This window comes from Lissotriton helveticus, assembly GCF_964261635.1.
Source record: "Lissotriton helveticus chromosome 1_1 unlocalized genomic scaffold, aLisHel1.1 SUPER_1_unloc_54, whole genome shotgun sequence".
Classification (NCBI taxonomy): Eukaryota; Metazoa; Chordata; class Amphibia; order Caudata; family Salamandridae; genus Lissotriton; species Lissotriton helveticus.
In genome coordinates this window covers 1,322,547-1,350,385 of record NW_027611697.1, presented here as the reverse complement: position 1 = coordinate 1,350,385, position 27,839 = coordinate 1,322,547, and the positions used below count along the sequence as shown (strand labels likewise).

Below are 27,839 nucleotides of genomic sequence, written 5' to 3'. Positions count from 1 at the left end.
CAATTTCAGCCTGTTAAAGTGCACTTTCAGCATCATAACCAAGAGCACCTGGAGCAAAAAGTGTGGGGGTGACCATCCAAAACGGGTACTTTTCTCCAGGGGATGACGGAGACAGTCTTGGGACCTGTGCCCTGGGAGCCCTCTCTAGATTAAAGCATGGGGATAGCTCTCCATCTGGAATCCATGTTTTAAACAAGTCTCCCTGGTTAGTTGTCCTTCTGCGCCATTTGGCAGTCCCACCAGCCGCTGAATTTTTCTGCATGTTCGGCCTCCTGCATCTTCCATGCGATGTTCAAAGAATGTTGTCGGTTCATTCAATCTTTTATGCTCTTGTAGTGATGCCTGCCACATCTTCTAGGGAGGTAATGCACCCCTCTGCCTCCATATTTTGCGAGGATAAGTTGCGCAAGTGTTGACAGAGGAGTGAGACCTCCACCCCATAAATCTTGTATGTCAACTCTTTGTCTTTGATAACCTGGTGACTTGCTGCTGGCGAAACTTTGTCTGCTTGTGGCAGTAGGGGAGGCCTATTGCTCCTCCCTCTACCGCCTGCCATGTGCCACTGATTTGGTTTATTTATCAATCTGTCCCTGGCCCCTTGCAGCCTTCTCCTTTCACCATGTTGGCAATCCAATATCCAGCATGAGTATTTGTTGCCTTGGGCACTCACACGTCCTCAGTCCCCGCCCCGGGGCAATTTGTTGCCACCTATGCAGTGCAGGGCCAGATCAATGCCACTTCCCCCACTCCTCATCTCTGTGTCTCTCAGGAATGAGTAGGCCGTCGTTATCCAGCGTCATTGCCTGGTTGGTCCTCGTCTCTTGGAGGCTCCCACATTGGGTGAGAATTGGTGTGAGGGGAAAACTGCCTCGTGTATCACGCAGCCTCGGCCGCTATATCAGCAGCAGTCTCTTTGGGCATACCGCACTCCATACTTTCTGCCTAGGGATCGATCCTGGTATCGTCAGCCTGCCTCATTCCCTTGGGTTGTCAACAGTAAAGGAGATGAAAGAGGTGCCTATTCACCTCTCGCGGCCCCAAAGGAAGTGCCTGTGAGTGACTGTCACCCTCATGGTCCACTATGAGGTCTTGGCAGGTATTCTCAGCCCCGTCTCCTCTCTCAGGGGAGCCAACAGCAGTGGGGGAAAGAGCCTAGTTTGAGTCCCCTGTCCCAGGTTTTGCAGCGGGAGTCCCCGTGGGACAACCGCTCCTTCTCAATGTCTGTTCAATCGAAGCAGACCGTGTTTTCGGTCCCCTTCTCTACTCATGGTGGGTCTAGCAGCAGCACTGAGTGATGGGGGACAGGTAGTCTGCCACCCGCCAGGGCTGATCCCTCTCCAGAGGGGCAGGATGCTGGAGGATATTGAGCGCCGGTGCAAACCTTGTTTAGATTGCAGCTGCCAGAAGAAAAGATCTTCAATTTGTGTAGTGTACAGACCACTGATAAGTTTCCTATATTTGCCCCATTTGTCTCAGCTGGAGTTAGTAGTAGAGTCTGAGACTATATTTGATTGACTCTGGAGGTCTTCAGGGCTCAGTTCAACTGCTGGTAATGCTGGAATTTGGACAGGTCGAATTCCTCTTGCAGGGTTTCAAATGTTTTGAGGGCCCCCTCAGGAAGGACCTAGCTGCTACATCTGGAAGGCCAGAGGTGAGACGATCTATTCTTCCCCAGTGTAGTCATCGTCCAACAACACGAGTAATCAGCTGTATCATCTATATGGGGACAGTCTTGAATAATCATTTCCCATGCCCATGTGTGGTCTGGACTCCTCATCCCCTTCTGAGCTTCGGCTTTTAGTATTGTTTCCTTTGCATGTTGCCCGTTTGATTAGTTCATTTCCCCACTCGTGGAGTGTGGGTCCCCTGAGGGGTTCCAAAAGAGGGTTATCTAGCTTCGTGCATGAACCAGGGCTATATCTGCACATCCTGAGGAAATCATATTGGCTTTAGGTTTAGGATATATGCCTAGGAGGCAAGCCGCTGGGGAATTGTATGTTATGCCCTGGTGCGGCATTAATGTAACTTGTCTCTGTTTCCCAACTTTTGGTTCATTTTTTTTACCTGGAAAACGCTGTAAAGTTTGATATGGCGGACATGAGTGCTGGCAGCAAACATTCTGGGGAGGCTAAAGAGAGGAGTATGTTGTCCGCTTACAGCATAATTTCCAGGTTGCCGGCTTTGGTTTCAGTTCCCCAAATGTATTCTGAGCAGTATAGGGTGAATGTAAGGGGCTCTGGGGCTATCAGGAAGAGTATGGGTGAAAGGGGACATCCCTGCCTCATGCTAGGTCTAATGGGGTTCTTTCTCTTTCTTTCCCTTTTGCTCTTCTCCACTTCTGTTCTTGTCTGCCATCTGTTTGTTCTCATCCAAGTGCGCACTTCACATTATGTGTTGTATGCATGCTCAGAATTTAGATTTTCCTAAGTGTAAAGATTCAAAAAGTCTAGACTATTATGCATTTCATCCGTAGCTTTATCAGCATCCAAGTTAAACACAGTTACAAAAAGACTGCTCTTCCCAGAGCCCATTGGGATGCATGACTACAGATAACTGCACCTGGTGCACCGTCATGGCACACTAGGGCTCCATGGGCGTAACATAGGCCCCCGCAACCCCCCCATTGCGGGGGGTCGCCTCATCACAGTAGCGCACACAGTACTGCACTCATGACTAACTACACTTGCTGACAGCAGGGCCCGTGACATCCGTTTGCGACGAAGTCTTAAAATTGTGCTCACCGCCTCGCCTTAGGGGTACAAAATCTCAGTCCTGCCTAGCCATGTTTGACACCCAGACTTAGGGGTGTCGTCGTAAAAAGCTCTGGTTAGACTGTCAGTGGTTTTGGGTTGGAGCTCCCAAGGAACTTAAGAACCGGCTCTGAAATGAGCTGCAAACATGAAAGGAGTCACAGGGCTGGTTTTGAGATGAAGAAGTGTAAAAAGGGTCTAAGAGTCCAAGAAGCATCCTGTAATCCGAGCTGAAGGGGTATTTTTAACAGGTTAAAGTTCAAGACAAGAAAAGGTATTTATAATTGTATGGATTCTATAAAGAACAACGTTCTTGTGCTATTCCATGCTCTTTGAACATTGTTTTGTGTGCGTAGTTGGTTCGCAGTTCCATGAGGCCCTTTCTGCTCACTGCGTCAGAAACTGCATATTACTCGCTCAGATGTATATTTTTAACCAAAAGGAATAAACGCCTCATGGAACTGCGAACCAACCAACCAACCAACCAACCAACGGAATGATCCACGCACTTCTACTGTGCAAAGAACGGTGGCCATATTTATGGAAAAATTATCATGTAAGGGTATTTCATAAACATGTCAGATTGTCACATTGTCCGCTATTTCCTCTTTGCAGAGAATGTTGCCTACATAGATGCATGGAGAACCAAGTATGTAAACATGTCACATTCCTACTATTTCCTCTTTGATTAGAATAATGCCTACATGCATGAGGATTCAATTATATATTTGTATTCCACTAACACATCAGACTGTCACATTGCCCGTTACTTTCCTCTATGCAACTAGCAATACCATCATGGTTGTACGACAGGACAATGTAGATAAAAACATTGCATGACTTTAAAACTTATTTTATACCCCGCATTTTTTTAGCACTTCAGTGGCGTCACAGTAGCAAAAACAACTGCAGTGCATGGGCCCGAGCTCCAGGGGGCCCCCTCCAGAACTATGCACTATCTGGCCTGAGAGCTCCTGAAGGGTCTGGAGCGTGGGGCTCCATCTACTATGCTGGGGGGCCCCCTCAAGTTTTGTTATGCCACTGTAGATCTCTTGGTTAATCCTCCCATGCATGCAGCAAGTCCTCTTCTATGATAATAATGCACATTGAAAAAAAGATGCATAGGCTTTTCTGTTTTCTGTTTCTGTGGGTTCTAAATTGTGGTGTTTTTTCAGTGTTTTACAAACATTTAAAACATTTTTGCTCTGTAAAAATTCACAGGCTGGTGTTTATCTAAAGAATATTGAGTTTATTTCCTTCTCTTGCTCGTTGCTATTGACATTTCTAATATCCATCTATCTTCTCCTAATTTTCTTTTTTGACTTTGTTCTTTCAGGTGAAGTTTCAGTGTTTTGTTCACCTCCAAATCTGTCTCATTTCCCATTGATCTGTTTCCAGCAGTCTAGTCCCAGGATGTGCAGGATGGAGGTATGTTTGCATCTCATTATCTCATAAAGATTTGACTGCAGCTGGTGAAAGTTAATTACTTTTTAATTTATGTTTTATTCTTTTAAAACACCGACAAGAGGAAACTCATTGAGGGATACAGGTTGCAGGGAGCATCAATGACATAATATGTGTGACATAAGTAAACACATCATGGTTGGGCAGCATTGCCATTTACATCAGTGTCGGAGCAAGATCTACTAAGGCAGTGGTTCCCAAACTTTTGACTCCTGAGGATCCCCAGTAAGTCACTACTGGAAGCCAGGGACCCCAAAGCAATTTGTACTATTTAAATTTCAAAAATTAAAACAGAAGTTCGTGAAAAATAAACAAACAAGTGCATACCAAACAAATACTCTAATAGCTAAAGATTTGATTATTTTATAATTGAAAACGTTTTAAAAAATCTAAAGATTTTAATGGGAAGGTTGGTGCTGCACCTCGGCAACTAACTTTTTTCAATGTTTGCTTTTATTTTGCGGTATGAGGCTCCTGCTTCTGCCAGGGCTGTACTGGAAACCCAAGGCAGCCTTGGCAAATGTTGTCAGAAAAGTCCCTCCACTGTGCGCACCAAGTGTAGCGAGTGAGCCTGACCTCTACAAAGGGAGCTTTGGGGGGCTGTCCCCTCCTCCAAATAAAATTTTGAAAAAATGGTGCATTTCAGATACATTTGTCATTATATATTTTATATTTTATTTTACAGCATAGTAAATGATGACCTTACTGTGTAGCAGGATACAACTATCTTTTGTTGGGGCTCCTCCAGGATTTCTTCACCATCACCCTCCAACAGTGCCTCTTATCTCTCCATAGCTCCTCTGTCACATGTATTGCATTTGTTTCATAGTATCTCTTATACCAGTGTAGGGCGGAGACAATGAATCATACATATGCAAATCAGTGTATAGAAATTGTTACATAAGGCAAAGGTGACTTCAAGGTGAGGGATTTATGTCATCTATACCTGTAAGCATTTTTATTTATCGCCTACGCAGCGCTCATGTACTGCATTGGAGACCTTCAGCCGTCGTTCAGCTCTTATTCCAAGCACATACTCGTGCATGTACCTTGCAGGAGCGCGCAGGAGCACGCCACAAGCACAGGTATGTGCTTAGAAAAAGAGCAGACCGCGTGCACGCACACACGCATGCACCACTCCCGGGCCAGCGTATCTTTGGAGACCACTCTCGCCTCAAGACTGGACACCAGGACACAACCCTGTTTCACACCCTCTAGCAACGCTGCCCGAGCCCTCCAAGGCTTCCCAGACTGCTACTTTTGCCCCAGGCCTGCTCCTTCACTCGGCAGGTGGGTAATTACCATGAGCTCACCCGGGTCCGGTCTTACACTCTCCCCGAGCACAAGGACCTCTGTAGTGGCACCCAGGAGATCACACCAACTTTTGGCCCTCCAAGGTTGCACTGCAGGACGTCACTTGATCATCTGCGGGATTTTCTGAGCCACATCACCTCTATCTAGAGGGGTTATTTCATTTATTGTTTTTCCTGTTTTCAATGTCTTCTTACAAGTTCTAGTTTACACAGTATCTTGGACTCTGCTGGATCGATAAACTTCCATCCCTGTAATATGCTCACTGTATGAAAAAGCAATAGAGAAATGAGGTATTTAAAAAGACACAGGGAGTGGTGTCACTTAACATTTGACTTTGACAATTCCAAAGGAAGAGACATTTCTGAATTTATAGACATAATCAGCACACATGTAAAGTGATGAAATTGCAACCAAGTCTCACTAAAATAGACATTCAATGTAACATTCTACTGAACTGTGTGCAGTACTCATGGGAAATATGAGAAAAGTTTTGCACCAAAATGTGGGACAGAGGGTCTGCTCTGTGCCGAATAGTCATGTGTGAAGTTCTAATTAATCCCCATAATTTGGAACAATGGGCCAGGTTTGTGTGAGACCTCAGCACGACCTCCAAATGTGTTAGTGTCACTCGTGATGAGTGAGGCTTGAGGGCTCTGATATATGCACGTCTGAATTAATGTCGCTGTCGAGGCACTCAAGGTTGCTTGCATGACAATGCTACAAAGAGTTGGCGCACTCACTAATCAGCGGTGTATTGATGACGAGCGTACTGTGATATAGGGGCCTATGTGAAGGAGTAGAATATTTTAGAGTAGTGAAATGCCCCTGCCCTGTTCTTCAGGCCAGTAATACCCACTCATTTCTATGATACAATGCAAACTGTGTGAGAAATTTCTGGTTCATACTTGGTTGCCCTATCTTAGGTATTAATTGTTTCAAAGATATATTGCTTCATTTTTTGTCAGTGAATCTTTATTGAGAGAGGATGGTGGTTACTGTAAACAAAAAAACAAAGCCTGCAAGAGACCGCTATCTTAATATTTTAGGAGACAGTTGTGCTCTTAAACCAGAAACTCAAAACCTAATTAGAACCTACATTTCAGTCTTGTTTGAGGATATAAAACCGTATCAAATATAAGAAATAAGCCACAGACACAGGAAAATTAGAAATAAGCTCCTTCAATTGTCACTTTGACACATGACCTATGCCTCATTGTCACTGATCTGGTGTCTTAAACTCCATGGTATTTACCTCTGTTTACTTTGCTATCTAGGACGTTGTGGATTTGAACAACTGCAAATAAATTATTTAAAAGAATAAATAACCTGCCCAGTTTAATTGGAAAACTGACTGATATTCTGATATATTCATTGAAATACAGATATATTCATTGAAATACAGATATATTCATTGTAATACAGATATGTTCATTGAAATACAGACTGTCACTTCCAGTTGTCACCTTTCTGTAAATACTCTTTAGTCCTTTACATCAGTGTTTTGAAGATGCTCATCTGAAGTGAAGCTGTAAATGCTTTTTTTCAGCAGCAGCCAAGTGTGAGACCCTGTACTTGAACTGTCTGACCCTTAAAGCCATTCAGGTCCGTGACATCTGAAATCCCAGGTCTTTACAGGTATAAATGCTTGTTTGTGTGAAATGTATTCACTCCTGGAGCCTGGAGGCGGTGGTTCCGTCAGCGGCCACCAGAGGGCGCTCCTCGCCTGCTGATGAAACCCACAGAGCTGTACATTGGATGAAAGAGAGAAGGGTTTCCTCTTCCAGGTCAGTGGTGGCAGAGACAGTACCAGCAGCGGCGGTGACATCACTTCCGGCCTCTCCTGGTGTGTCCAGCCTGCGGCAGAGGAGGAAGGAGCCCTGTCTGTCTGTGTTTGCAGTTACCTCCATCTCAGACCCCCCCCAGACCCCCCCTCAGACCCCAGATCTGTTCCCCCGCAGGCCCCCAGGAGGAGAGAGCATGGACAGGTTTCAGCTCAGGTAGAAGCTGCCAAGTCACTTGGCTGCAATTTATGAATCCATGGATCAGATGTCCCTCCCACACCCCACCCCACCCCACCCCCACCCCCACCCCCACCCCCTGAGCTGCCCAGGGTCAGAGGAGGAGAGGCCTGTCCAGGGGGGTACAGGAGGAGAGGCCTGTCCAGGGGTGCCGAGGAGGAGAGGCCTGTCCAGGGGTGCCGAGGAGGAGAGGCCTGTCCAGGGGTGCAGAGGAGGTGAGGCCTGTCCAGGGGTGCCGAGGAGGAGAGGCCTGTCCAGGGGTGCAGAGGAGGAGAGGCATGTCCAGGGGTGCAGAGGAGGTGAGGCCTGTCCAGGGGTGCAGAGGAGGAGAGGCCTGTCCAGGGGAGCAGAAGAGGTGAGGCCTGTCCAGGGGTGCAGAGGAGGAGAGGCCTGTCCAGGGGGGTACAGGAAGAGAGGCCTGTCCAAGGGTGCAGAGGAGGTGAGGCCTGTCCAGGGGGAGCAGAGGAGGTGAGGCCTGTCCAGGGGTGCAGAGGAGGAGAGGCCTGTCCAGGGGGCGGAGGAGGAGAGGCCTGTCCAGGGGGCGGAGGAGGAGAGGCCTGTCCAGGGGTGCAGAGGAGGAGAGGCCTGTCCAGGGGTGCAGAGGAGGAGAGGCCTGTCCAGGGGTGCAGAGGAGGTGATGCCTGTCCAGGGGGAGCAGAGGAGGTGAGGCCTGTCCAGGGGTGCAGAGGAGGTGAGGCCTGTCCAGGGGGAGCAGAGGAGGTGAGGCCTGTCCAGGGGGAGCAGAGGAGGTGAGGCCTGTCCAGGGGTGCAGAGGAGGAGAGGCCTGTCCAGGGGGCGGAGGAGGAGAGGCCTGTCCAGGGGGCGGAGGAGGAGAGGCCTGTCCAGGGGTGCAGAGGAGGAGAGGCCTGTCCAGGGGTGCAGAGGAGGAGAGGCCTGTCCAGGGGGCGACGGAGGAGAGGCCTGTCCAGGGGGCGGAGGAGGAGAGGCCTGTCCAGAGGAGGGGCAGAGGAGGAGAGGCCTATCCAGGGGGCGGAGGAGGAGAGGCCTGTCCAGGGGAGGGGCAGAGGAGGTGAGGCCTGTTCTGAGGGAGCAGAGGAGGTGAGGCCTGTCCAGAGGAGTGCAGAGGAGGAGAGGCCTGTCCAGGGGGCAGAGGAGGAGAGGCCTGTCCAGAGGAGTGCAGAGGAGGAGAGGCCTGTCCAGGGGTGCATAGGAGGAGAGGCCTGTCCAGGGGTGCAGAGGAGGTGAGGCCTGTCCAGAGGAGTGCAGAGGAGGAGAGGCCTGTCCAGGGGTGCAGAGGAGGTGAGGCCTGTCCAGAGGAGTGCAGAGGAGGAGAGGCCTGTCCAGGGGTGCAGAGGTGAGCCCTGGCCAGGGGTCAGAGGAGGAGAAGCATGTCCAGGGGTGCATAGGAGGAGAGGCCTGTCCAGGGGTGCATAGGAGGAGAGGCATGTCCAGGGGTGCATATGAGAAGAGACCTGTCCAGGGGTGCAGAGGAGGAGAGGCCTGTCCAGGGGTGCAGAGGAGGAGAGGTCTGTCCAGGGGGGCAGAGGAGGTGAGGCCTGTCCAGGGGCGCAGAGGAGGGAGGAGAGGCCTGTCCAGGGATGCAGAGGAGGAGAGGCCTGTCCAGGGGTGCAGAGGAGGAGAGGCCTGTCCAGGGAGGATGTATGACGTTACAACGCATACTTTTACAACGCCTACCTTTACAACGAAACTTTTACAACGCAAAAACCATTACAACGCATACATTTACAACGCATGTTTTTACAACGCAGAAACCTTTACAACGCATACCATTACAACGTAAGTATTGGTAAGTATATAATAATTTTTTTAATCTAAATTAATTAAAATTATTATAATTTAATTTAATTTAATTTAACTAATTTAATTTAAATTTAATTTTACTTTATTTTTACCCTGTACCCCTGTACCCAAAAACCCAAACCTAGCCCTGAACCCTAAAAATACCCTTTTACCCAAAAAACCAAACCTAGCCCTGAACCCTAAAAATACCCTTTTACCCAACAACCCAAACCTGGCCCTGAACCCTAAAAATACCCCTTTACCCAAAAACCCAAACCTAGCCCTGAACCCTAAAAATACCCCTTTACCCAAAAACCCAGACCTAGCCCTGAACCCTAAAAATACCCCTTTACCCAAAAACCCAAACCTGGCCCTGAACCCTAAAAATACCCCTTTACCCAAAAACCCAAACCTGGCCCTGAACCCTACAAATACCCCTTTACCCAAAAACCCAAACCTAGCCCTGAACCCTAAAAATACCCCTTTACCCAAACACCCAAACCTAGCCCTAAACCCTAAAAATACCCTTTTACCCAAAAACCCAAACCTAGCCCTGAACCCTAAAAATACCCCTTTACCCTAAAACCCAAACCTAGCCCTGAACCCTAAAAATACCCCTTTACCCAAAAACCAAACCTAGCCCTGAACCCTAAAAATACCCCTTTACCCGAAAACCCAAGCCTAGCCCTGAACCCTAAAAATACCCCTTTACCCAAAAACCCAAACCTAGCCCTGAACCCTAAAAATACCCCTTTACCCAAAAACCCAAACCTAGCCCTGAACCCTAAAAATACCCCTTTACCCAAAAACCCAAACCTATAACATTTTAAATATAATTATATACTTAACAATACTTACGTTGTAATGGTATGCGTTGTAAAGGTATATGCGTTGTAAAAACATGCGTTGTAAATGTATGCGTTGTAATGGTTTTTGCGTTGTAAAGGTTTTGTTGTAATGGTAGTGCGTTGTAAAAGTTGCGTTGTAAGTGTTGTATACCGTCCAGGGATGCAGAGGAGGAGAGGCCTGTCCAGGGGTGCAGAGGAGGAGAGGCCTGTCCAGGGATGTAGAGGAGGAGAGGCCTGTCCAGGGGTGCAGAGGAGGTGAGGCCTGTCCAGGGGTGCAGAGGAGGTGAGGCCTGTCCAGGGGTGCAGAGGAGGAGAGGCCTGTCCAGGGGTGCAGAGGAGGTGAGGCCTGTCCAGGGGTGCAGAGGAGGTGAGGCCTGTACAGGGGTGCAGAGGAGGTGAGGCCTGTCCAGGGGTGCAGAGGAGGAGAGGCCTGTCCAGGGGAGCAGAAGAGGTGAGGCCTGTCCAGGGGTGCAGAGGAGGAGAGGCCTGCCCAGGGTCAGAGGAGGAGAGGCCTGTCCAGGGGTGCAGAGGAAGAGTGGCCTGTCCGGGGTGCAGAGGAGGAGAGGCCTGCCCAGGGTCAGAGGAGGAGAGGCCTGTCCAGGGGGGTACAGGAAGAGAGGCCTGTCCAAGGGTGCAGAGGAGGTGAGGCCTGTCCAGGGGGAGCAGAGGAGGTGAGGCCTGTCCAGGGGTGCAGAGGAGAGGCCTGTCCAGGGGGCGGAGGAGGAGAGGCCTGTCCAGGGGGCGGAGGAGGAGAGGCCTGTCCAGGGGTGCAGAGGAGGAGAGGCCTGTCCAGGGGTGCAGAGGAGGAGAGGCCTGTCCAGGGGGCGGAGGAGGAGAGGCCTGTCCAGGGGGCGGAGGAGGAGAGGCCTGTCCAGAGGAGGGGCAGAGGAGGAGAGGCCTATCCAGGGGGCAGAGGAGGAGAGGCCTGTCCAGGGGAGGGGCAGAGGAGGTGAGGCCTGTTCTGAGGGAGCAGAGGAGGTGAGGCCTGTCCAAGGATGCAGAGGAGGAGAGGCCTGTCCAGGGGTGCAGAGGAGGTGAGGCCTGTCCAGAGGAGTGCAGAGGAGGAGAGGCCTGTCCAGGGGGCAGAGGAGGAGAGGCCTGTCCAGAGGAGTGCAGAGGAGGAGAGGCCTGTCCAGGGGTGCATAGGAGGAGAGGCCTGTCCAGGGGTGCAGAGGAGGTGAGGCCTGTCCAGAGGAGTGCAGAGGAGGAGAGGCCTGTCCAGGGGTGCAGAGGAGGTGAGGCCTGTCCAGAGGAGTGCAGAGGAGGAGAGGCCTGTCCAGGGGTGCAGAGGTGAGCCCTGGCCAGGGGTCAGAGGAGGAGAAGCATGTCCAGGGGTGCATAGGAGGAGAGGCCTGTCCAGGGGTGCATAGGAGGAGAGGCATGTCCAGGGGTGCATATGAGAAGAGACCTGTCCAGGGGTGCAGAGGAGGAGAGGCCTGTCCAGGGGTGCAGAGGAGGAGAGGTCTGTCCAGGGGGGCAGAGGAGGTGAGGCCTGTCCAGGGGCGCAGAGGAGGGAGGAGAGGCCTGTCCAGGGATGCAGAGGAGGAGAGGCCTGTCCAGGGGTGCAGAGGAGGAGAGGCCTGTCCAGGGAGGATGTATGACGTTACAACGCATACTTTTACAACGCCTACCTTTACAACAAAACTTTTACAACGCAAAAACCATTACAACGCATACATTTACAACGCATGTTTTTACAACGCAGAAACCTTTACAACGCATACCATTACAACGTAAGTATTGGTAAGTATATAATAATTTTTTTAATCTAAATTAATTAAAATTATTATAATTTAATTTAATTTAATTTAACTAATTTAATTTAAATTTAATTTTACTTTATTTTTACCCTGTACCCCTGTACCCAAAAACCCAAACCTAGCCCTGAACCCTAAAAATACCCCTTTACCCAAAAACCCAAACCTGGCCCTGAACCCTAAAAATACCCCTTTACCCAAAAACCCAAACCTGGCCCTGAACCCTACAAATACCCCTTTACCCAAAAACCCAAACCTAGCCCTGAACCCTAAAAATACCCCTTTACCCAAAAACCCAAACCTAGCCCTAAACCCTAAAAATACCCTTTTACCCAAAAACCCAAACCTAGCCCTGAACCCTAAAAATACCCCTTTACCCTAAAACCCAAACCTAGCCCTGAACCCTAAAAATACCCCTTTACCCAAAAACCAAACCTAGCCCTGAACCCTAAAAATACCCCTTTACCCGAAAACCCAAGCCTAGCCCTGAACCCTAAAAATACCCCTTTACCCAAAAACCCAAACCTAGCCCTGAACCCTAAAAATACCCCTTTACCCAAAAACCCAAACCTAGCCCTGAACCCTAAAAATACCCCTTTACCCAAAAACCCAAACCTATAACATTTTAAATATAATTATATACTTACCAATACTTACGTTGTAATGGTATGCGTTGTAAAGGTATATGCGTTGTAAAAACATGCGTTGTAAATGTATGCGTTGTAATGGTTTTTGCGTTGTAAAGGTTTTGTTGTAATGGTAGTGCGTTGTAAAAGTTGCGTTGTAAGTGTTGTATACCGTCCAGGGATGCAGAGGAGGAGAGGCCTGTCCAGGGGTGCAGAGGAGGAGAGGCCTGTCCAGGGGAGCAGAGTAGGTGAGGCCTGTCCAGGGGTGCAGAGGAGGAGAGGCCTGTCCAGAGGGAGCAGAGGAGGTGTGGCCTGTCCAGGGGAGGGGCAGAGGAGGAGAGGCCTGTCCAGAAGGAGCAGAGGAGGTGTGGCCTGTCCAGGGGAGGGGCAGAGGAGGTGTGACCTGTCCAGGGGTGCAGAGGAGGTGATCCCTGGCCAGGGGGTAGAGGAGGTGAGGCCTGTCCAGGGGCGCAGAGGAGGGAGGAGAGGCCTGTCCAGGGATGCAGAGGAGGAGAGGCCTGTCCAGGGGTGCAGAGGAGGAGAGGCCTGTCCAGGGATGCAGAGGAGGAGAGGCCTGTCCAAGGGTGCAGAGGAGGAGAGGCCTGTCCAGGGATGCAGTGGAGAAGAGGCCTGTCCAGGGGTGCATAGGAGGAGAGGCCTGTCCAGAGGGAGCAGAGGAGGTGAGGCCTGTCCAGAGGGAGCAGAGGAGGTGAGGCCTGTCCAGAGGAGGGGCAGAGGAGGTGAGCCCTGGCCAGGGGGCAGAGGAGGAGAGGCCTGTCCAGGGGTGCAGAGGAGGTGTGGCCTGTCCAGGGGAGCAGAGGAGGTGAGGCCTGTCCAGGGGAGTAGAGGAGGTGAGGCCTGTCCAGGGGTGCAGAGGAGGAGAGGCCTGTCCAGAGGGAGCAGAGGAGGTATGGCATGTCCAGGGGAGCAGAGGAGGCGAGGCCTGTCCAGGGGTGCAGAGGAGGAGAGGCCTGTCCAGGGGTGCAGAGGAGGTGAGGCCTGTCCAGGGGAGCAGAGGAGGAGAGGCCTGTCCAGGAGTACAGAGGAGGAGAGGCCTGTCCAGGGGTGCAGAGGAGGAGAGGCCTGTCCAGGGGTTACAGTGGAGGTGAGCCTGTCCAAGGGCTGCAGAGGAGGCGAGGCCTGTCCAGGGTGGCGCAGAGGAGATTAGGCTTGTCCAAGGGGGTGCAGAGGAGGAGAGGCCTGTCCAGGGATTCAGTGGAGAAGAGGCCTGTCCAGGGGTGCATAGGAGGAGAGGCCTGTCCAGAGGGAGCAGAGGAGGTAAGGCCTGTCCAGAGGGAGCAGAGGAGGTGAGGCATGTCCAGAGGAGGGGCAGAGGAGGTGAGCCCTGGCCAGGGGGCAGAGGAGGAGAGGCCTGTCCAGGGGTGCAGAGGAGGTGTGGCCTGTCCAGGGGAGCAGAGGAGGTGAGTCCTGTCCATGGGTGCAGAGGAGGAGAGGCCTGTCCAAAGGGAGCAGAGGAGGTGTGGCCTGTCCAGGGGAGCAGAGGAGGTGTGGCCTGTCCAGGGGAGCAGAGGAGGTGAGGCCTGTCCAGGGGTGCAGAGGAGGAGAGGCCTGTCCAGGGGTGCAGAGGAGGTGAGGCCTGTCCAGGGGAGCAGAGGAGGAGAGGCCTGTCCAGGAGTGCAGAGGAGGAGAGGCCTGTCCAGGGGTGCAGAGGAGGAGAGGCCTGTCCAGGGGTGCAGAGGAGGAGAGGCCTGTCCAGGGGTGCATAGGAGGAGAGGCCTGTCCAGGGGTTACAGTGGAGGTGAGCCTGTGCAAGGGCTGCAGAGGAGGCGAGGCCTGTCCAGGGGGGCGCAGAGGAGATTATTCCTGTCCAGGGGAGCAGAGGAGGAGAGGCCTGTCCAGAGGAGGGGCAGAGGAGGGGAGCCCTAGCCAGGGTGCATAGGAGGAGAGGCCTGTCTAGAGGGAGTAGAGGAGGTGAGGCCTGTCCAGGGGTGCATAGGGGGAGAGGCCTGTCCAGGTGGGTGCAGAGGAGGAGAGGCCTGTCCAGGGGTGCATAGGAGGAGAGGCCTGTCCAGGGGTGCATAGGAGGAGAGGCCTGTCCAGGGGTGCATAGGAGGAGAGGCCTGTCCAGAGGGAGCAGAGGAGGTGAGGCCTGTCCAGGGGTGCATAGGAGGAGAGGCCTGTCCAGAGGGAGCAGAGGAGGTGAGCCCTGGCCAGGGGGCAGAGAAGGAGAGGCCTGTCCAGAGGGAGCAGAGGAGATGAGGTCTGTCCAGGGGTGCAGAGGAGGAGAGGCCTGTACCGTGGTGCAGAGGAGGTGTGGCCTGTCTAGCGGTGCAGAGGAGGATTGGCCTGTCCAGGGGTACGGAGGAGGAGAGGCCTGTCCAGGGGTGCAGAGGAGGAGAGGGATGCAGAGGAGGTGAGGCCTGTCCAGGGGTGCAGAGGAGGAGATGCCTGTCCAGGGGTGCAGAGGAGGCAAGGTTTGTCCAGGGTTGCAGAGGAGGTGAGGCATGTCCAGGGGTGCAGAGGAGGTGAGACCTGTCCAGGGGTGCAGAAGAGGAGAGCCTGTCCAGGGTTGCAGAGGAGCTGAGGCCTGTCTAGGGATGCAGAGGAGGAGAGGCCTGTCTAGGGGTGCAGGGGAGGAGAGACCTGTCCAGGGGTGCAGAGGAGGTGAGGCCTGTCCAGGGGTGCAGAGGAGGTGAGGCCTGTCCAGGGGGTGCAGAGGAGGAGAGGCATGTCCAGGGGTGCAGAGGAGGTGAGGCCTGTCCAGGGGTGCAGAGGAGGTGTGGCCTGTCCAGAGGGGTGCGGAGGAGGTGAGACCTGTCCAGGGGTGCAGAGGAGGTGAGGCCTGTCCAGGGGTGCAGAAGAGGTGAGGCCTGTCCATGGGGTGCAGAGGAGGTGAGGCCTGTCCAGGGGTGCAGAGGAGGTGAGGCCTGTCCAGGGGGTGCAGAGGAGGAGAGGCCTGTCCAGGGGTGCAGAGGAGATGAGGCCTGTCCAGGGGTGCAGAGGAGGTGAGGCAGGCCCAGGGGTGCAGAGGAGGAGATGCATGTCTAGGTTTACAGAGGAGGAGAGGCCTGTCCAGAGGGAGCAGAGGAGGCGAGGCCTGTACCCTGGTGCGGAGGAGGTGAGGCCTGTCCAGGGGTGCAGAGGAGGTGAGGCCTGTCCAGGGGTGCAGAGGAGGTGTGGCCTGTCCAGAGGGGTGCAGAGGAGGTGAGACCTGTCCAGGGGTGCAGAGGAGGTGAGGCATGTCCAGGGGTGCATAGGAGGAGAGGCCTGTCCAGGGGTTACAGTGGAGGTGAGCCTGTGCAAGGGCTGCAGAGGAGGCGAGGCCTGTCCAGGGGGGCGCAGAGGAGATTATTCCTGTCCAGGGGAGCAGAGGAGGAGAGGCCTGTCCAGAGGAGGGGCAGAGGAGGGGAGCCCTAGCCAGGGTGCATAGGAGGAGAGGCCTGTCTAGAGGGAGTAGAGGAGGTGAGGCCTGTCCAGGGGTGCATAGGGGGAGAGGCCTGTCCAGGTGGGTGCAGAGGAGGAGAGGCCTGTCCAGGGGTGCATAGGAGGAGAGGCCTGTCCAGGGGTGCATAGGAGGAGAGGCCTGTCCAGGGGTGCATAGGAGGAGAGGCCTGTCCAGAGGGAGCAGAGGAGGTGAGGCCTGTCCAGGGGTGCATAGGAGGAGAGGCCTGTCCAGAGGGAGCAGAGGAGGTGAGCCCTGGCCAGGGGGCAGAGAAGGAGAGGCCTGTCCAGAGGGAGCAGAGGAGATGAGGTCTGTCCAGGGGTGCAGAGGAGGAGAGGCCTGTACCGTGGTGCAGAGGAGGTGTGGCCTGTCTAGCGGTGCAGAGGAGGATTGGCCTGTCCAGGGGTGCAGAGGAGGAGAGGGATGCAGAGGAGGTGAGGCCTGTCCAGGGGTGCAGAGGAGGAGATGCCTGTCCAGGGGTGCAGAGGAGGCAAGGTTTGTCAAGGGTTGCAGAGGAGGTGAGGCATGTCCAGGGGTGCAGAGGAGGTGAGGCCTGTCCAGGGGTGCAGAGGAGGTGTGGCCTGTCCAGAGGGGTGCGGAGGAGGTGAGACCTGTCCAGGGGTGCAGAGGAGGTGAGGCCTGTCCAGGGGTGCAGAAGAGGTGAGGCCTGTCCAGGGGGTGCAGAGGAGGTGAGGCCTGTCCAGGGGTGCAGAGGAGGTGAGGCCTGTCCAGGGGGTGCAGAGGAGGAGAGGCCTGTCCAGGGGTGCAGAGGAGATGAGGCCTGTCCAGGGGTGCAGAGGAGGTGAGGCAGGCCCAGGTGGGCAGAGGAGGTGAGGCATGCCCTGGGGTGCAGAGGAGGTGTGGCCTGTCCAGGGGTGCAGAGGAGGTTAGGCCTGTCAAGGGGTGCAGAGGAGGTGAGGCCTGTCCAGGGGTGCAGAGGAGGTGAGGCCTGTCCAGGGGTGCCGAGGAGGTGAGGCCTGTCCAGGGGTGCAGAAGGGGAGAGGCCTGTCCAGGGGTGCAGAAGGGGAGAGGCCTGTCAAGGGGTGCAGATGAGGTGAGGCCTGTCCAGGGGTGCAGAGGAGGTGTGGCCTTTCCAGGGGTGCCGAGGAGGTGAGGCCTGTCCAGGGGTGCAGATGAGGTGAGGCCTGTCCTGTGTTTGGGTGGTTCATAGAAGGTGGGGCCTCTCCTGGCCTGTCTGGATGAGACTTTGTTGTAACCAAAGTACTGTAGTGACAATTGTATTATTAAGCAGAAGAAGATAAAAATAAAAATAATGAGAGCTCAGACAACATTTTTCCAGATGGGTGACGAAAGTGGTTCTCACGGATTGTATTCTTGTTTTGATTCTGGGTTTGTTGCTGGTATGAATTTGGATATGCACGGCGTTGGTGTACAGAATAATGATGCTCAGTATGTGGAAGGAGGAAATGTTGTTCCTCTGGGTCAGGGCCGGACTGGGAACCCAAACCAGGCCTGACAATTTTGATGAACCAGCTCCCTGCCTCTTTTGTTGCTGGGGGTGATATAGCAGCACCACAGCAAAACCAGCCCTGAGTGACCAATATGTTTCCCAGCACTGAACAATCGGTCCCCACTCTTATAGCCTCCTGGGGAAAAACCGGAAGCCCGTTACGGCCAGTCCGGCCCTGCTTAGGGTATAGGGTTTACTAACAGTGGCAATTTAAATACCTCAAACACTAATAATGTGCAGAATAAGACATGATCGGTGCGATGTTTGCAGGAACCTGGGAAACTGGAACATGAATCAGATGGCACAGAATGCGATGTCACAGTCAATGGTCCCAGCCCAACTGGCCTCTGTGCCGAGCATGCAGAATAAAAGGCAGATATATTGGAACATGCCTTCAGTCCAGAGAGTCCCACAGCCCAGTGCAGAATAGAACGCCAAATTCTCAACAAATTCAGTATTTCAACAAAATCCTTCAGTGATTAATAAGGATTTTCCACAACTTCCTCCTGCACTAGGAGTTTCTACTGGACTGAATCAGACTCAATGACGGTGCCTGAGATGGGAGAAGGATTGCATGCTTGGTGCAGTCCTAGAGGTCACCCAGAGTGGCCCTTTTGTAGAAGAAGTAAATGGCAATCCAGCATCTCTTTTAATCAATGAATGTGCCTCCCGTTCCACAGTCAGACTGACGGCAGCTCCCAACCCACCCCTCTTGGGAAAGGAGTCCAAGTTGTAGGCATTTCAAATAAACAACTAATAAGCTGTCAGCAAATGTTCCTGTACAAATTGGGCCATAAATGAATGGCCACAAACTTAAACTGTGATTAAGATCCAGTTATTATGTTAGGGAATAACCTTGTAAAATGACTTGTGGCTTTTAGGGGAAGAGTCACAATTCATTATTCATTTTGTAGGTGTGGTTTATTAAATTTCATTTTGTTGTGCCATGTTTTCATGAACTTTCATTGATTGATGTAATTTTTAACTCATCATGAACCATGTCAATAATGTGTTCTCTCTGTCTAAAAACGTATAAAATGACTGCTTTGGGATATTTGCTGGAATTGTTTTATTTTATCATTTTCCTAAAGGCAGACTACATGTCAGTCCTCTTACTGATATTGAACTTAAGAACTTTTTCTTGATTTTTAAAAAAGCAGATTCTATGTCGGTGTGCTATTTGATATTATAGAAAAACGTTTTCTTATTTCTTAGCACACATTTGTTGTGGTGGTTGTGGTTGTCTGTCTATTGACTTTACATCGAGAATTATTTCTGATTCTGGCTTTTGATATACTTTAGATGTTACTTTTATGTGATCCGCCTGCAAATATTATGATAATTATTTCTCTGACTGAGTACCCATGTTTATGCCTTCAGTAATTATTTGAAACCTTTAATATAGCTTTGTAGCTTGTTGTAGCTCCAAAGGCAAGGGCCTTTACCAAGGGAGCGGTCCTTTAATGGGCAGTGTTGCCTGCTACGGCTGACTATAAGTTCATTAAACTGTTTGCCCCATGTGGGCAGAATGTGTCAATTAATAAAACAACAGTGTCCGGGGAGACCAGGGGCTTAAAACACCTCCGGTACTACGAACTGCTGTAAGTGGTAATGTTGAACAGTTAACACCCACATGTAGGATCACAGTGGTTAATTGTTGAACATTCACAGCAATAGCTGTTAAAGGATGCTGAAGTCAGCCCCTGGCTCTCCCCGGGCTCGGCTAAACTGCTTTTCATCATTCAGGTGAGCCGGGGAGATACAGGAGATGAACAGAACACCCCTCCTTCCGAGACACCAGTGACACTGCGAGCTACTGGAGGAGGAAGGAGGGAGGCTCCTGTGTACCCTGCTGCAGGCTCTATCTTCTGCCTTCTCCTGCCCAATCCCTATACTTCAGAGAGGCAGAGGCTGTGTATTAGGACATTGTAATGTTGAGAGCAGCGGGCCTATATCAGGTTGTGTAGGCTGCTGCTGCTCCGTTGTCTTCAATGGAGGTCTAAATATTTCAATGTTCCAAGCTTTGTCTCGTGAAGGATTTATTTATACTGATCCTCCGCATCATCCCTTCAGATAAGTTATAGATAAAAAGCGCCAACACATTGAAGCTTTGTTGCTTCCATTGCTCAGCATTCAAACTCTGTATCAGCTTGAACTTGAATTGCTGTTGCTCAGAGAGCATGGTTTGTATAAATATAAGAGTCTGGTTGACTAATTTATTAACGGGGCAGAATTATGTCCAAGGACTTTAACAGGCCTTTTGTGAACAAGATTGTTTTGATTTGCAAGTTTCATGGTCTGCAAATGGAAAGATGGGGGTTATGAAGAAGTGGACTGGGTTGTTAGGGTTTGTTCTCTGAGACTGTGGGTGCACTCTATATTCACAGAGACCTTTTCCAGCAAGGAATCATGGTTCTTGGTGAACCAAAAAAGTATTTATTCATACCCATATTTGCTTCACAATGGCCTTCAGAGAACAAGGGATTCTTTTGTTTTGTAAGTTCAGGACGGTTATTTGTAAAATGTGATGAAGTGTGATAGTCGTGTGACGCAAAACTATTTCTTTACTTCCTTTCAAGGTATTCTGGGATGACCAGGCAGTGCAGCGTGGCTGCCACCCTTGGAGGAACAAAATATAATATAACTGTCAGGTAAGGATTCCTATAACTCTTAAGTTTCCTTTTCCCCTGTTTCTTCTTTCTCTATTCCCTTTCTTGATCTCTGTTTTGTTTTTGTCTCTTCCACTTCAACATTTGACTCCCTCTGTGCACTATTCTTGTTGTTATCAACCTTCTGATAATAATATAATGGAGCCACATTCCTTCTGGAAATGTTGGGGGTGTAGTGCAGGTCCAGTTCCTTCTTAAGTCAGTTTTGCCCAGCAGTTCCTTAACTATTGGCACATTTGTCTTCTCTACACCATGTGATACTCTCCCCCCTCTGACTGTTCTTTTGGCGTCTATTCTCTCTTGATCTGACTTCCATCTCTTTACGTCCTCCTAAACTATCCTTTTCTGTCTTATCTACTACAAGCAAAAGGCACAGTATATGTGTGTGGACACACATGCACACAAGGCTTGCTTTAGGATGGTGCAACCGGTGGAGCCGCACCTGGTGCTGATCTTGGGGGCACTGTGTTTAGAAGTAACTTATGGGTTCACAAGAATCTGCTGCACAGTTCCCTGTGCTGGAACATGTGGTGAGAGTGGAAGATAGCCTTTTTTCTCTTTCTTCTGTTTTGTGTTTTTCTTTTCTAGACCCTTTTTCGTTTTCTTTACTGTCGTGCTGTTTTTTTCTCAAATCAAATCAAATCAAAGATAGCTTTATTCGGTGTTTGTACAAAAAAACCATAAAAGCACATTAGTTATAAATACTCTACATCCATGTCATACATTAGGCATATTATTACTCTAGACATCCTAATAATTCCATTAAGAATATTAAAAAGCAAGTCTTAAAACAGTTAAGAAGGTTAAAAGGGTTAAGCAGAATGGACCTGGGTAGTTTGTAATGTACTATAAAAATGTAATAAGGTACAATATAATACAGCGTACAAACAATTTGTAAACATTTAACCCTCGTCCCTCTGCGTCTTACTGCGTATTTAAAAAGAAATCTACAGCAGAGGGGACCTGGGTAGTTTGTATAGTACTATGGAGTGTCATAATGTACAGTATAATACAAACAGTTTCCAAACATTAAACCATCGTCCCTCTGCATCTTACTGCATACTTCAAAAAAGCAACCGCTGCGTGTATAGTAGGTTCATCTTGTAATAGGTAAAATCTAATCAAAGCTGGTTTACATTGCCTCAATCCCCAAGTCTTGAGAATGGGTAGCAGATAGCGCTTCCTTCCCCACTCGTAGTATTTGCAAAAGAAAATGCAATGAATGTTTGACTGGGTTGATATGTCGTCACAAGGACATTTAATTAAGGAGGCAGACCAGTCATTTATAACGGGGAAAGATATCAGTCTATAAAAACAGTCTGTTCTCATCCGTGTCAGTAGCATTCTATGATAACTAGGGAATGCCAATTCCAGGTATGGATGTAGACCTGGCCCATGAGAAATGAGACGGTGGGAAGTAACCGTAGGTTTATTAGCATCAGTAAACCACCGCCTGTCTTCTAATAACCTAAGACAAATTTCCTTTAGAACTTTCTTGGGCATTTGCGTACAAATACTTGGTGTCGTATACAGATCTGGATGGCCAATAGAGTATAACATTTTTTTTTACATAAGATAGCCAGGTGAACCTAGTAGCAGCTGATTGATTCATGCAGTCTTGGATAACATCCCTACTGAAGGCTGTCTCCTTGGAGGACCATATCTTGTGCCACAGCATGACTGGGGTTATCTTTATGATATCTATGATGTGGACTCGGTCTAATTCTTTGTGGCATACGGTCGTGGAGATGGATCTTGGGACTGCAAGCAAAAACCAAAAAAAAGCATTTTCTAATGTTTGAATTTCTGTGCAGTCGGCCGTCCCCCATAAGCCTGCACCATATGTTGCAGTTGAGACGCACTTCGCTGCGTAGATCTTAAGCAGAGAATCGACTGGTTTCCCCCCCAGTCTCTTTGCAAATTGTTTTAGTCGCCTATGGTGCGGGTGAGGGCCAGGCTGCGAGTGGTAATGGCTGTGGACCATGTGCCCCTATTATTAAAAGTAATGCCTAAGTAAGTGAATGTTTTTGTCACACCTATCTTTGATTTATTCACAAAGGTTTTGCAGTCAATTTTAGTGTTGTTTGTTGGGGTACAACACATAGTGAAAGTTTTACCCACATTAATCTTCAGCCCTCTGTTACTCATGAAGGTTGAAAAGCCAGTTAGAGCCTTCTACAGGCCTATCTGGGTACGTGACATGATAACGGCGTCATCGACATATAAGAGTAGTGGTACCGATTCGCCGTTAATTTTAGGGTAGTCAACTTCCAAATTTGTTAAAAAATCTGCTACTCCGTTTATATATAAATTAAAAAGAAAAGGGGCAAGAATACAGCCCTGCCGTACGCCCTTTTCTTTGGCAAACTTTTTAGTTAATTCTCCATTTTTGCCATTGGAGAAGTGTGGCTCAATGGTTAGAGCGGCAGACTCTGATGCAGAGGTCTGGCCCGGGACCAGGGTTCGATTCCCGCCTCGGCGGGTCTTGGGCTCAATTTCCCCGGACCTGATAATTCTCGTCTCGGTGCCTAGTCTAATCATGGGTCCCACTCTGTGACTCTGGGCAATAGCTTGCTTAATCTCCACAACGGCCCCAGCAGCGCTGTGGATGCCTGGCTTCACCTTGGGGGTGCCCAGGAGTGGACATTTCACAGGAAAGCCAGGATGGGTTCCGCAGCGGTATGAATACAGCGCTACGAGGCCTCCGGGTAGAAGTGCGCTATATAAAATACAAACATTCAACATTCAAACATATCGTACTGTGGCACCTGCATCTCTATAGAGTTCCTTGATGAAATTCAAAACATGTGGGTTTATCCCCATCTTAGTCAGGGTGTTCCATAACAGATTGTGATCCAAGCAATCAAAAGCCGAGCTTAGATCGACAAACGTCAGAAACAAGTTCCCTTTCTTGACAGTCGTGTATTTATTCATAATCAGTGCCAAATTTAAGCTCTGCTCGACCGTGCCCAGGCCACTCTTAAAACCATATTGGAGTTTAGAAAGAACCCCTTTGCATTTGGCGCAGGTTTGCAGTTTTACCAATAAAATCCTGCCTGCTACCTTCATCAGGGAGTCAAGGAGTGAAATGGGTCGATATGATTTTGGGTCCTGCCTATCACCTTTTTTGTAGATAGGGATTACAATTGCTTCGTGCCATGTGGCAGGGACACCTATTTGACTGTAAGTATTCAATACGTTTGTCAAGAGTGGAGCTCAGAGTTCTATATTTTCTTTGAATATGTCAATCGGTATTCCATCAGGCCCTGGGGCTTTTGAATTAGCACTCTCTCGTATGGCTTGCTCAACCTCTAATGGAGAGAAAGTAATGTTCAGAGGAAAGGCGCTCATGGTGGTTGGTACTTCAGACTGTGATGGTGTATCAGGGGTTGCAGTGCCTGGGTCCTGTCGGAGGAGCATGATGAGTTCTGGGCCACCAAGTAAGTCCTTATCATCCGCACAATTTGAAATAGTGAATTCCACTGAGCTAACTGGACACAGCGTCAGTCTACAGTGGCATTTAAATCAGTGATTACAACAAGGTGAATTTCTTTGTTCAATAAAATGTCCCTTCCTAGATCACTGGAAAAAGGAATAGATTAACAGTCTAGGTGGGCAGGGGAGTAAATAACATCTGATAATTCATTAAAATTATTTCAAATATCTCATTGTGATGCCAGCTTTTAGAAATTGAACATTTTTAGTGTTGGCTGCTTCTGAGAATCTGTGTCACAATATATGTGCAACTTGTGTTACTTTCTTAAATATTAATTACGTTTTCTATCACATCCATGAGCTCCAGTAATCCAAAGCTCCAGATCTACAGTGTCCCCGAGCTGTTTCACCACTATCAGAAATGATACTCAACTCATTTCCTGGCTTGTTTTTGTCCATACTTTCTTTGTGCAAAGTATAAGGTCACAAATATTTTTTCTTTGTGTTTATTTACAATTTTTGACTCTATTTCTACAGGTGACTGAAGCATGAAGAGAAAAAAGAAGGTTTAAATTTAGTGAAACACAACGAAAAGGATTATTTCAAGGAAAGTTAAAACATTCTCGAGCTCTTGAGAAGAAAACACATTCTATGTGCCAGGAATGGTGAGGATGTTGGTGCAGAAGAAAATGGTGAATGTGAAAGTTGTCAAATCCCTATACTAAAATGGCCATAAATATTTATCAAGTGTCAGGAACTGAGATTGAGGAGAACATTGGCCACAACTGATACCTACACAGTGCACTTGAGAAAACTCAGTGTTGTAAATTCTGTTTGATGGTTTATGAGAAATGCTTTGGAGACGCAAATCCTCCCCAACAGATCAGCATCCGTAGACGTGTTGTGATGTAACAGAACCATCAAAAAGACTAATATCCCTGGTTTACAAGCGGAAGCTTTTGTCTCTGTCTCCTGAAGATGAGAGGAGAGAAAAGGTTGTTTAGAAGAAAGTCATTGTAAATACACTTTCTCAGATGTCGTTACAGCAAAGATGCTGGATTACCATTTCCAATATAGGAAGATTTTCCCCCACCAACTCTGTCTCTTGGGTTGATCCGAGTGGTTTCAAAGTGTCCTGTAACTCCAAAGTCGATCATTAACCAATGAACAAAAAAGCATATTCTGACACAGAAAGTATAAAGGGCCCCAGTGTTACGCTATTGATAATTCATAAACCACCCTGGCATGCCCTAATCATCGGTCATTACTGGTATGAACAAACATACCTAACAGGCAAACACTAAAGCCCAAAGACCTTAAAACTCCTAAATCAAATGTGATAAACTAGAATCACTAAATAAGACTAATTAAACTAGAGGGAATTCACCAGGGCATAACTTGGAGAAAATGAATCCATGAGGGCATCTTAATCAATACAAGGGGCTCCTCGGTGAAAGTTAATAAGACAAGTTAGATTGGTGCCTTTAAAGGTAGAACAATGATCTCCAGGTAAAAACTGTCATTAGTTAAATATATGTTAAGAAGAGCATCTGAAATGTACTTTAGAAGTTAATGCTGAGTTGTAACATAAACAAGTACACAATCAGAAATCAAATTTAGTCTTAAGATGGCATGTATCTAGGAACAAAGCCAACTTGGAGAAACAAACAACTCGAATAAGAGCAATGACTGTGAGAACAGCTTTAGTCATCAATCCCACCTCACTAAACATGAGAAAACTAGCGCTGGACGAAAACCCCATCAGTGCCCCGAATGCCAGAAACACTTCAATCACAAATCCAATCTCACTTTACATGAAAGAACCCACACTGGGCAACAACCTTATCAGTGCTCTGAATGCTGTAAAAGCTTCAGTCATAAATTCAGCCTTACTGTACATGAAAGGACCCACACTAGACACAAACCTTATCAGTGCTCTGAATGCTGTAAAAGCTTCAGTCAGATATCCCACCTTACTGTGCATGAAAGAACCCACACTGGGCAGAAACCGTATCAGTGCTCTGAATGCTGTAAAAGCTTCAGTCATAAATCCAGCCTTACTGTACATGAAAGGACCCACACTGGACAAAAACCTTACCAGTGCTCTGAGTGCCGGAAAGGATTCAGTCAGAGATCCAGTTTAATTGAACACGAGAGAACTCACACTGGACAAAAACCTTACCAGTGCTCTGAGTGCCAGAAAGGATTCAGTCAGAGATCCAGTTTAATTGAACATGAGAAAACTCACACTGGACTAAAACCTTATCAGTGCTCTGAGTGCCGGAAAAGCTTCAGTCAGAAATACAACCTTACTGTGCATGAAAGAACCCACACTGGGCAGAAACCGTATCAGTGTTCTGAATGCCAAAAAGGTTTCTATCACAAATCCGGTTTAACTCAACATGAGAGAACCCACACTGGGCTCAAACCCTATCAGTGCTCTGATTGCCAGAAAAGCTTCAGTCGGAAAATAACTCTCACTTACCATGAGAGAACTCACACTGGGAAAAAACCTTATCAGTGCTCTGAGTGCTGTAAAAGCTTCAGTCAGAAATACAACCTTACTGTGCATGAACGAACCCACACTGGGCGTAAAAGGTATCAGTGTTCTGAATGCCCCAAAAGCTTCAGATTTAAAACAACTCTCACTTACCATGAGAGAACTCACACTGGGCAAAAACCTTTTTAGCTCTTTGAATGCTGGAAAAGTTTAAGTCGGAAATCTGGTCTCACTCAACCTGCGAGAACTTACCTGGAAAAAACCTAGTCATTGTTCTAAATGCCTGGGAAGCGTCTGCTGGAGATTCAGTTTCATTCAACAAGAGAGAACCCACAATGAGAAAGAAAATGACTCGTGCTCTCAATGTTTCAAAAACTTTAGTTGTAAATGTAACCTTTCTATATAAGAGAGACAATGTGGGAGAATAAAAGGTTCTCACTGTCAACCCGAGGAGGAGCTTTCAGCATCACAAAACATTTACATGAAGCAGCCACAAAGACACCGCTCCATTGATTGTCCTACAAACTCTACTGAGAAAAGCACGCAGCGAGGGATGGAAATGCTTGAATTAACCTCATTCTTTTGTAACTATTTGTGGCCTCATTCCATTCAGCGTGTTTTGTTTGCTGAGTGTTTATAAGCAATGACTGACCCACAAAGTCAATTCGATCCTGAACTTTGAGGCCACGCCCCCAAGGATCTGGAATGCTTGAACCTCAAACTGTTTCCAACCTTAATGAGCCTCACCAGGGGGCTGCAGCAGGAGTCCCTTTGTCGAAGGTCTCTATGGGACCAACATCTGTTCATGTCTGTACCACGTAGGGCTGATCATTGAGAAAAACTAAAGGTGATGGATGGACTGGTAGTTAATCTCGGCACCATCCCGCCACATTCTCTAGTCTTTGTGTAACTACAGACGAGGCCAGTCATATGCAAACCATTCTTGGCCCCATTCTAAATAGTCCTAATGACTTCTGTTCCAAAAGGACACAGCCTCGTATTACAAAGATCCACATGAGTGCTCTCTTTCCATCTTCTTTTTGTTTCAAATGGAACCTGCTTTCCCATTAACCAGGCCTCAGGCCTGCCACGTTCCATGCTTTGGCTCTTATCATCAACCTTGAACCATCTCCATAACTTGGAAGCTCCGAAGACTTCGCAGCTGTTGTAACTGCTTGAAGTTTCCCGCATGTTGATGGCCGTGGATTCAGGTTCAACTTGATAGCCCACCTCTACTCTGTGGGAATTTTGCACTTCAAGCCACTTCTGTGCAGCTCGCCACTTTCTGAGACTGATTCAGCCAAAAACCTTGCTTCAAATTCCAGTGTTAATCATCACCAGAGACTAAACTTATCTTTGTCCTCTCGAGCATAGCTATCGAAGTCAGCTACAATTTAGTAGGTGAATTCCTGATTGATTCAGTGGATCTGCTTTTTTTTAATTCATTTTCCTTTTTGTTTGGTTTTGACAGTTGTTTTTGTAATTAATAATCCTTAAATCACAGCCCTCCTTTAGATTTTGCTTCTGAATAAATATTAAATATTCTTTTTAATCTAAACTTGTTTTGAATCTTTAAGTTCCTTGTCTATTTTTAATAAACTGTATTGAAATGTGTGACTTCCACTGCTTTGCTTTACCTTCAAGCGTGCCTTAGGCCATACTGCTGAAGCCACGTTACCAAAAGCGAGCTAAGAACACTTTAGTAGAAGACGCATTTACCTTTGCTGACCAAAGTTTGGGAAAATCAAAGCAGGCTGACTCCAGAAAGCACACTAAGGTTACTCTCTTAGGTGGCATCTGCACCACCTGTAGATGCAAAAAGC

General features: G+C 48.8%; 1 protein-coding gene across 1 annotated transcript in view; it reads left to right on the top strand.

Moving 5' to 3' along the window:
- Positions 1 to 27,514, top strand: part of LOC144806222 (uncharacterized) — an 80,653-nt gene extending 53,139 nt beyond the window's left edge. Inside the window, 1 exon segment of the mRNA XM_078672626.1 lies at positions 25,113 to 27,514. Within this exon segment, the coding sequence (XP_078528752.1) occupies positions 25,113 to 26,205 (1,093 nt within the window). The 3' untranslated portion in view covers positions 26,206 to 27,514.
- The last annotated feature ends 325 nt before the right edge of the window (positions 27,515 to 27,839 follow it).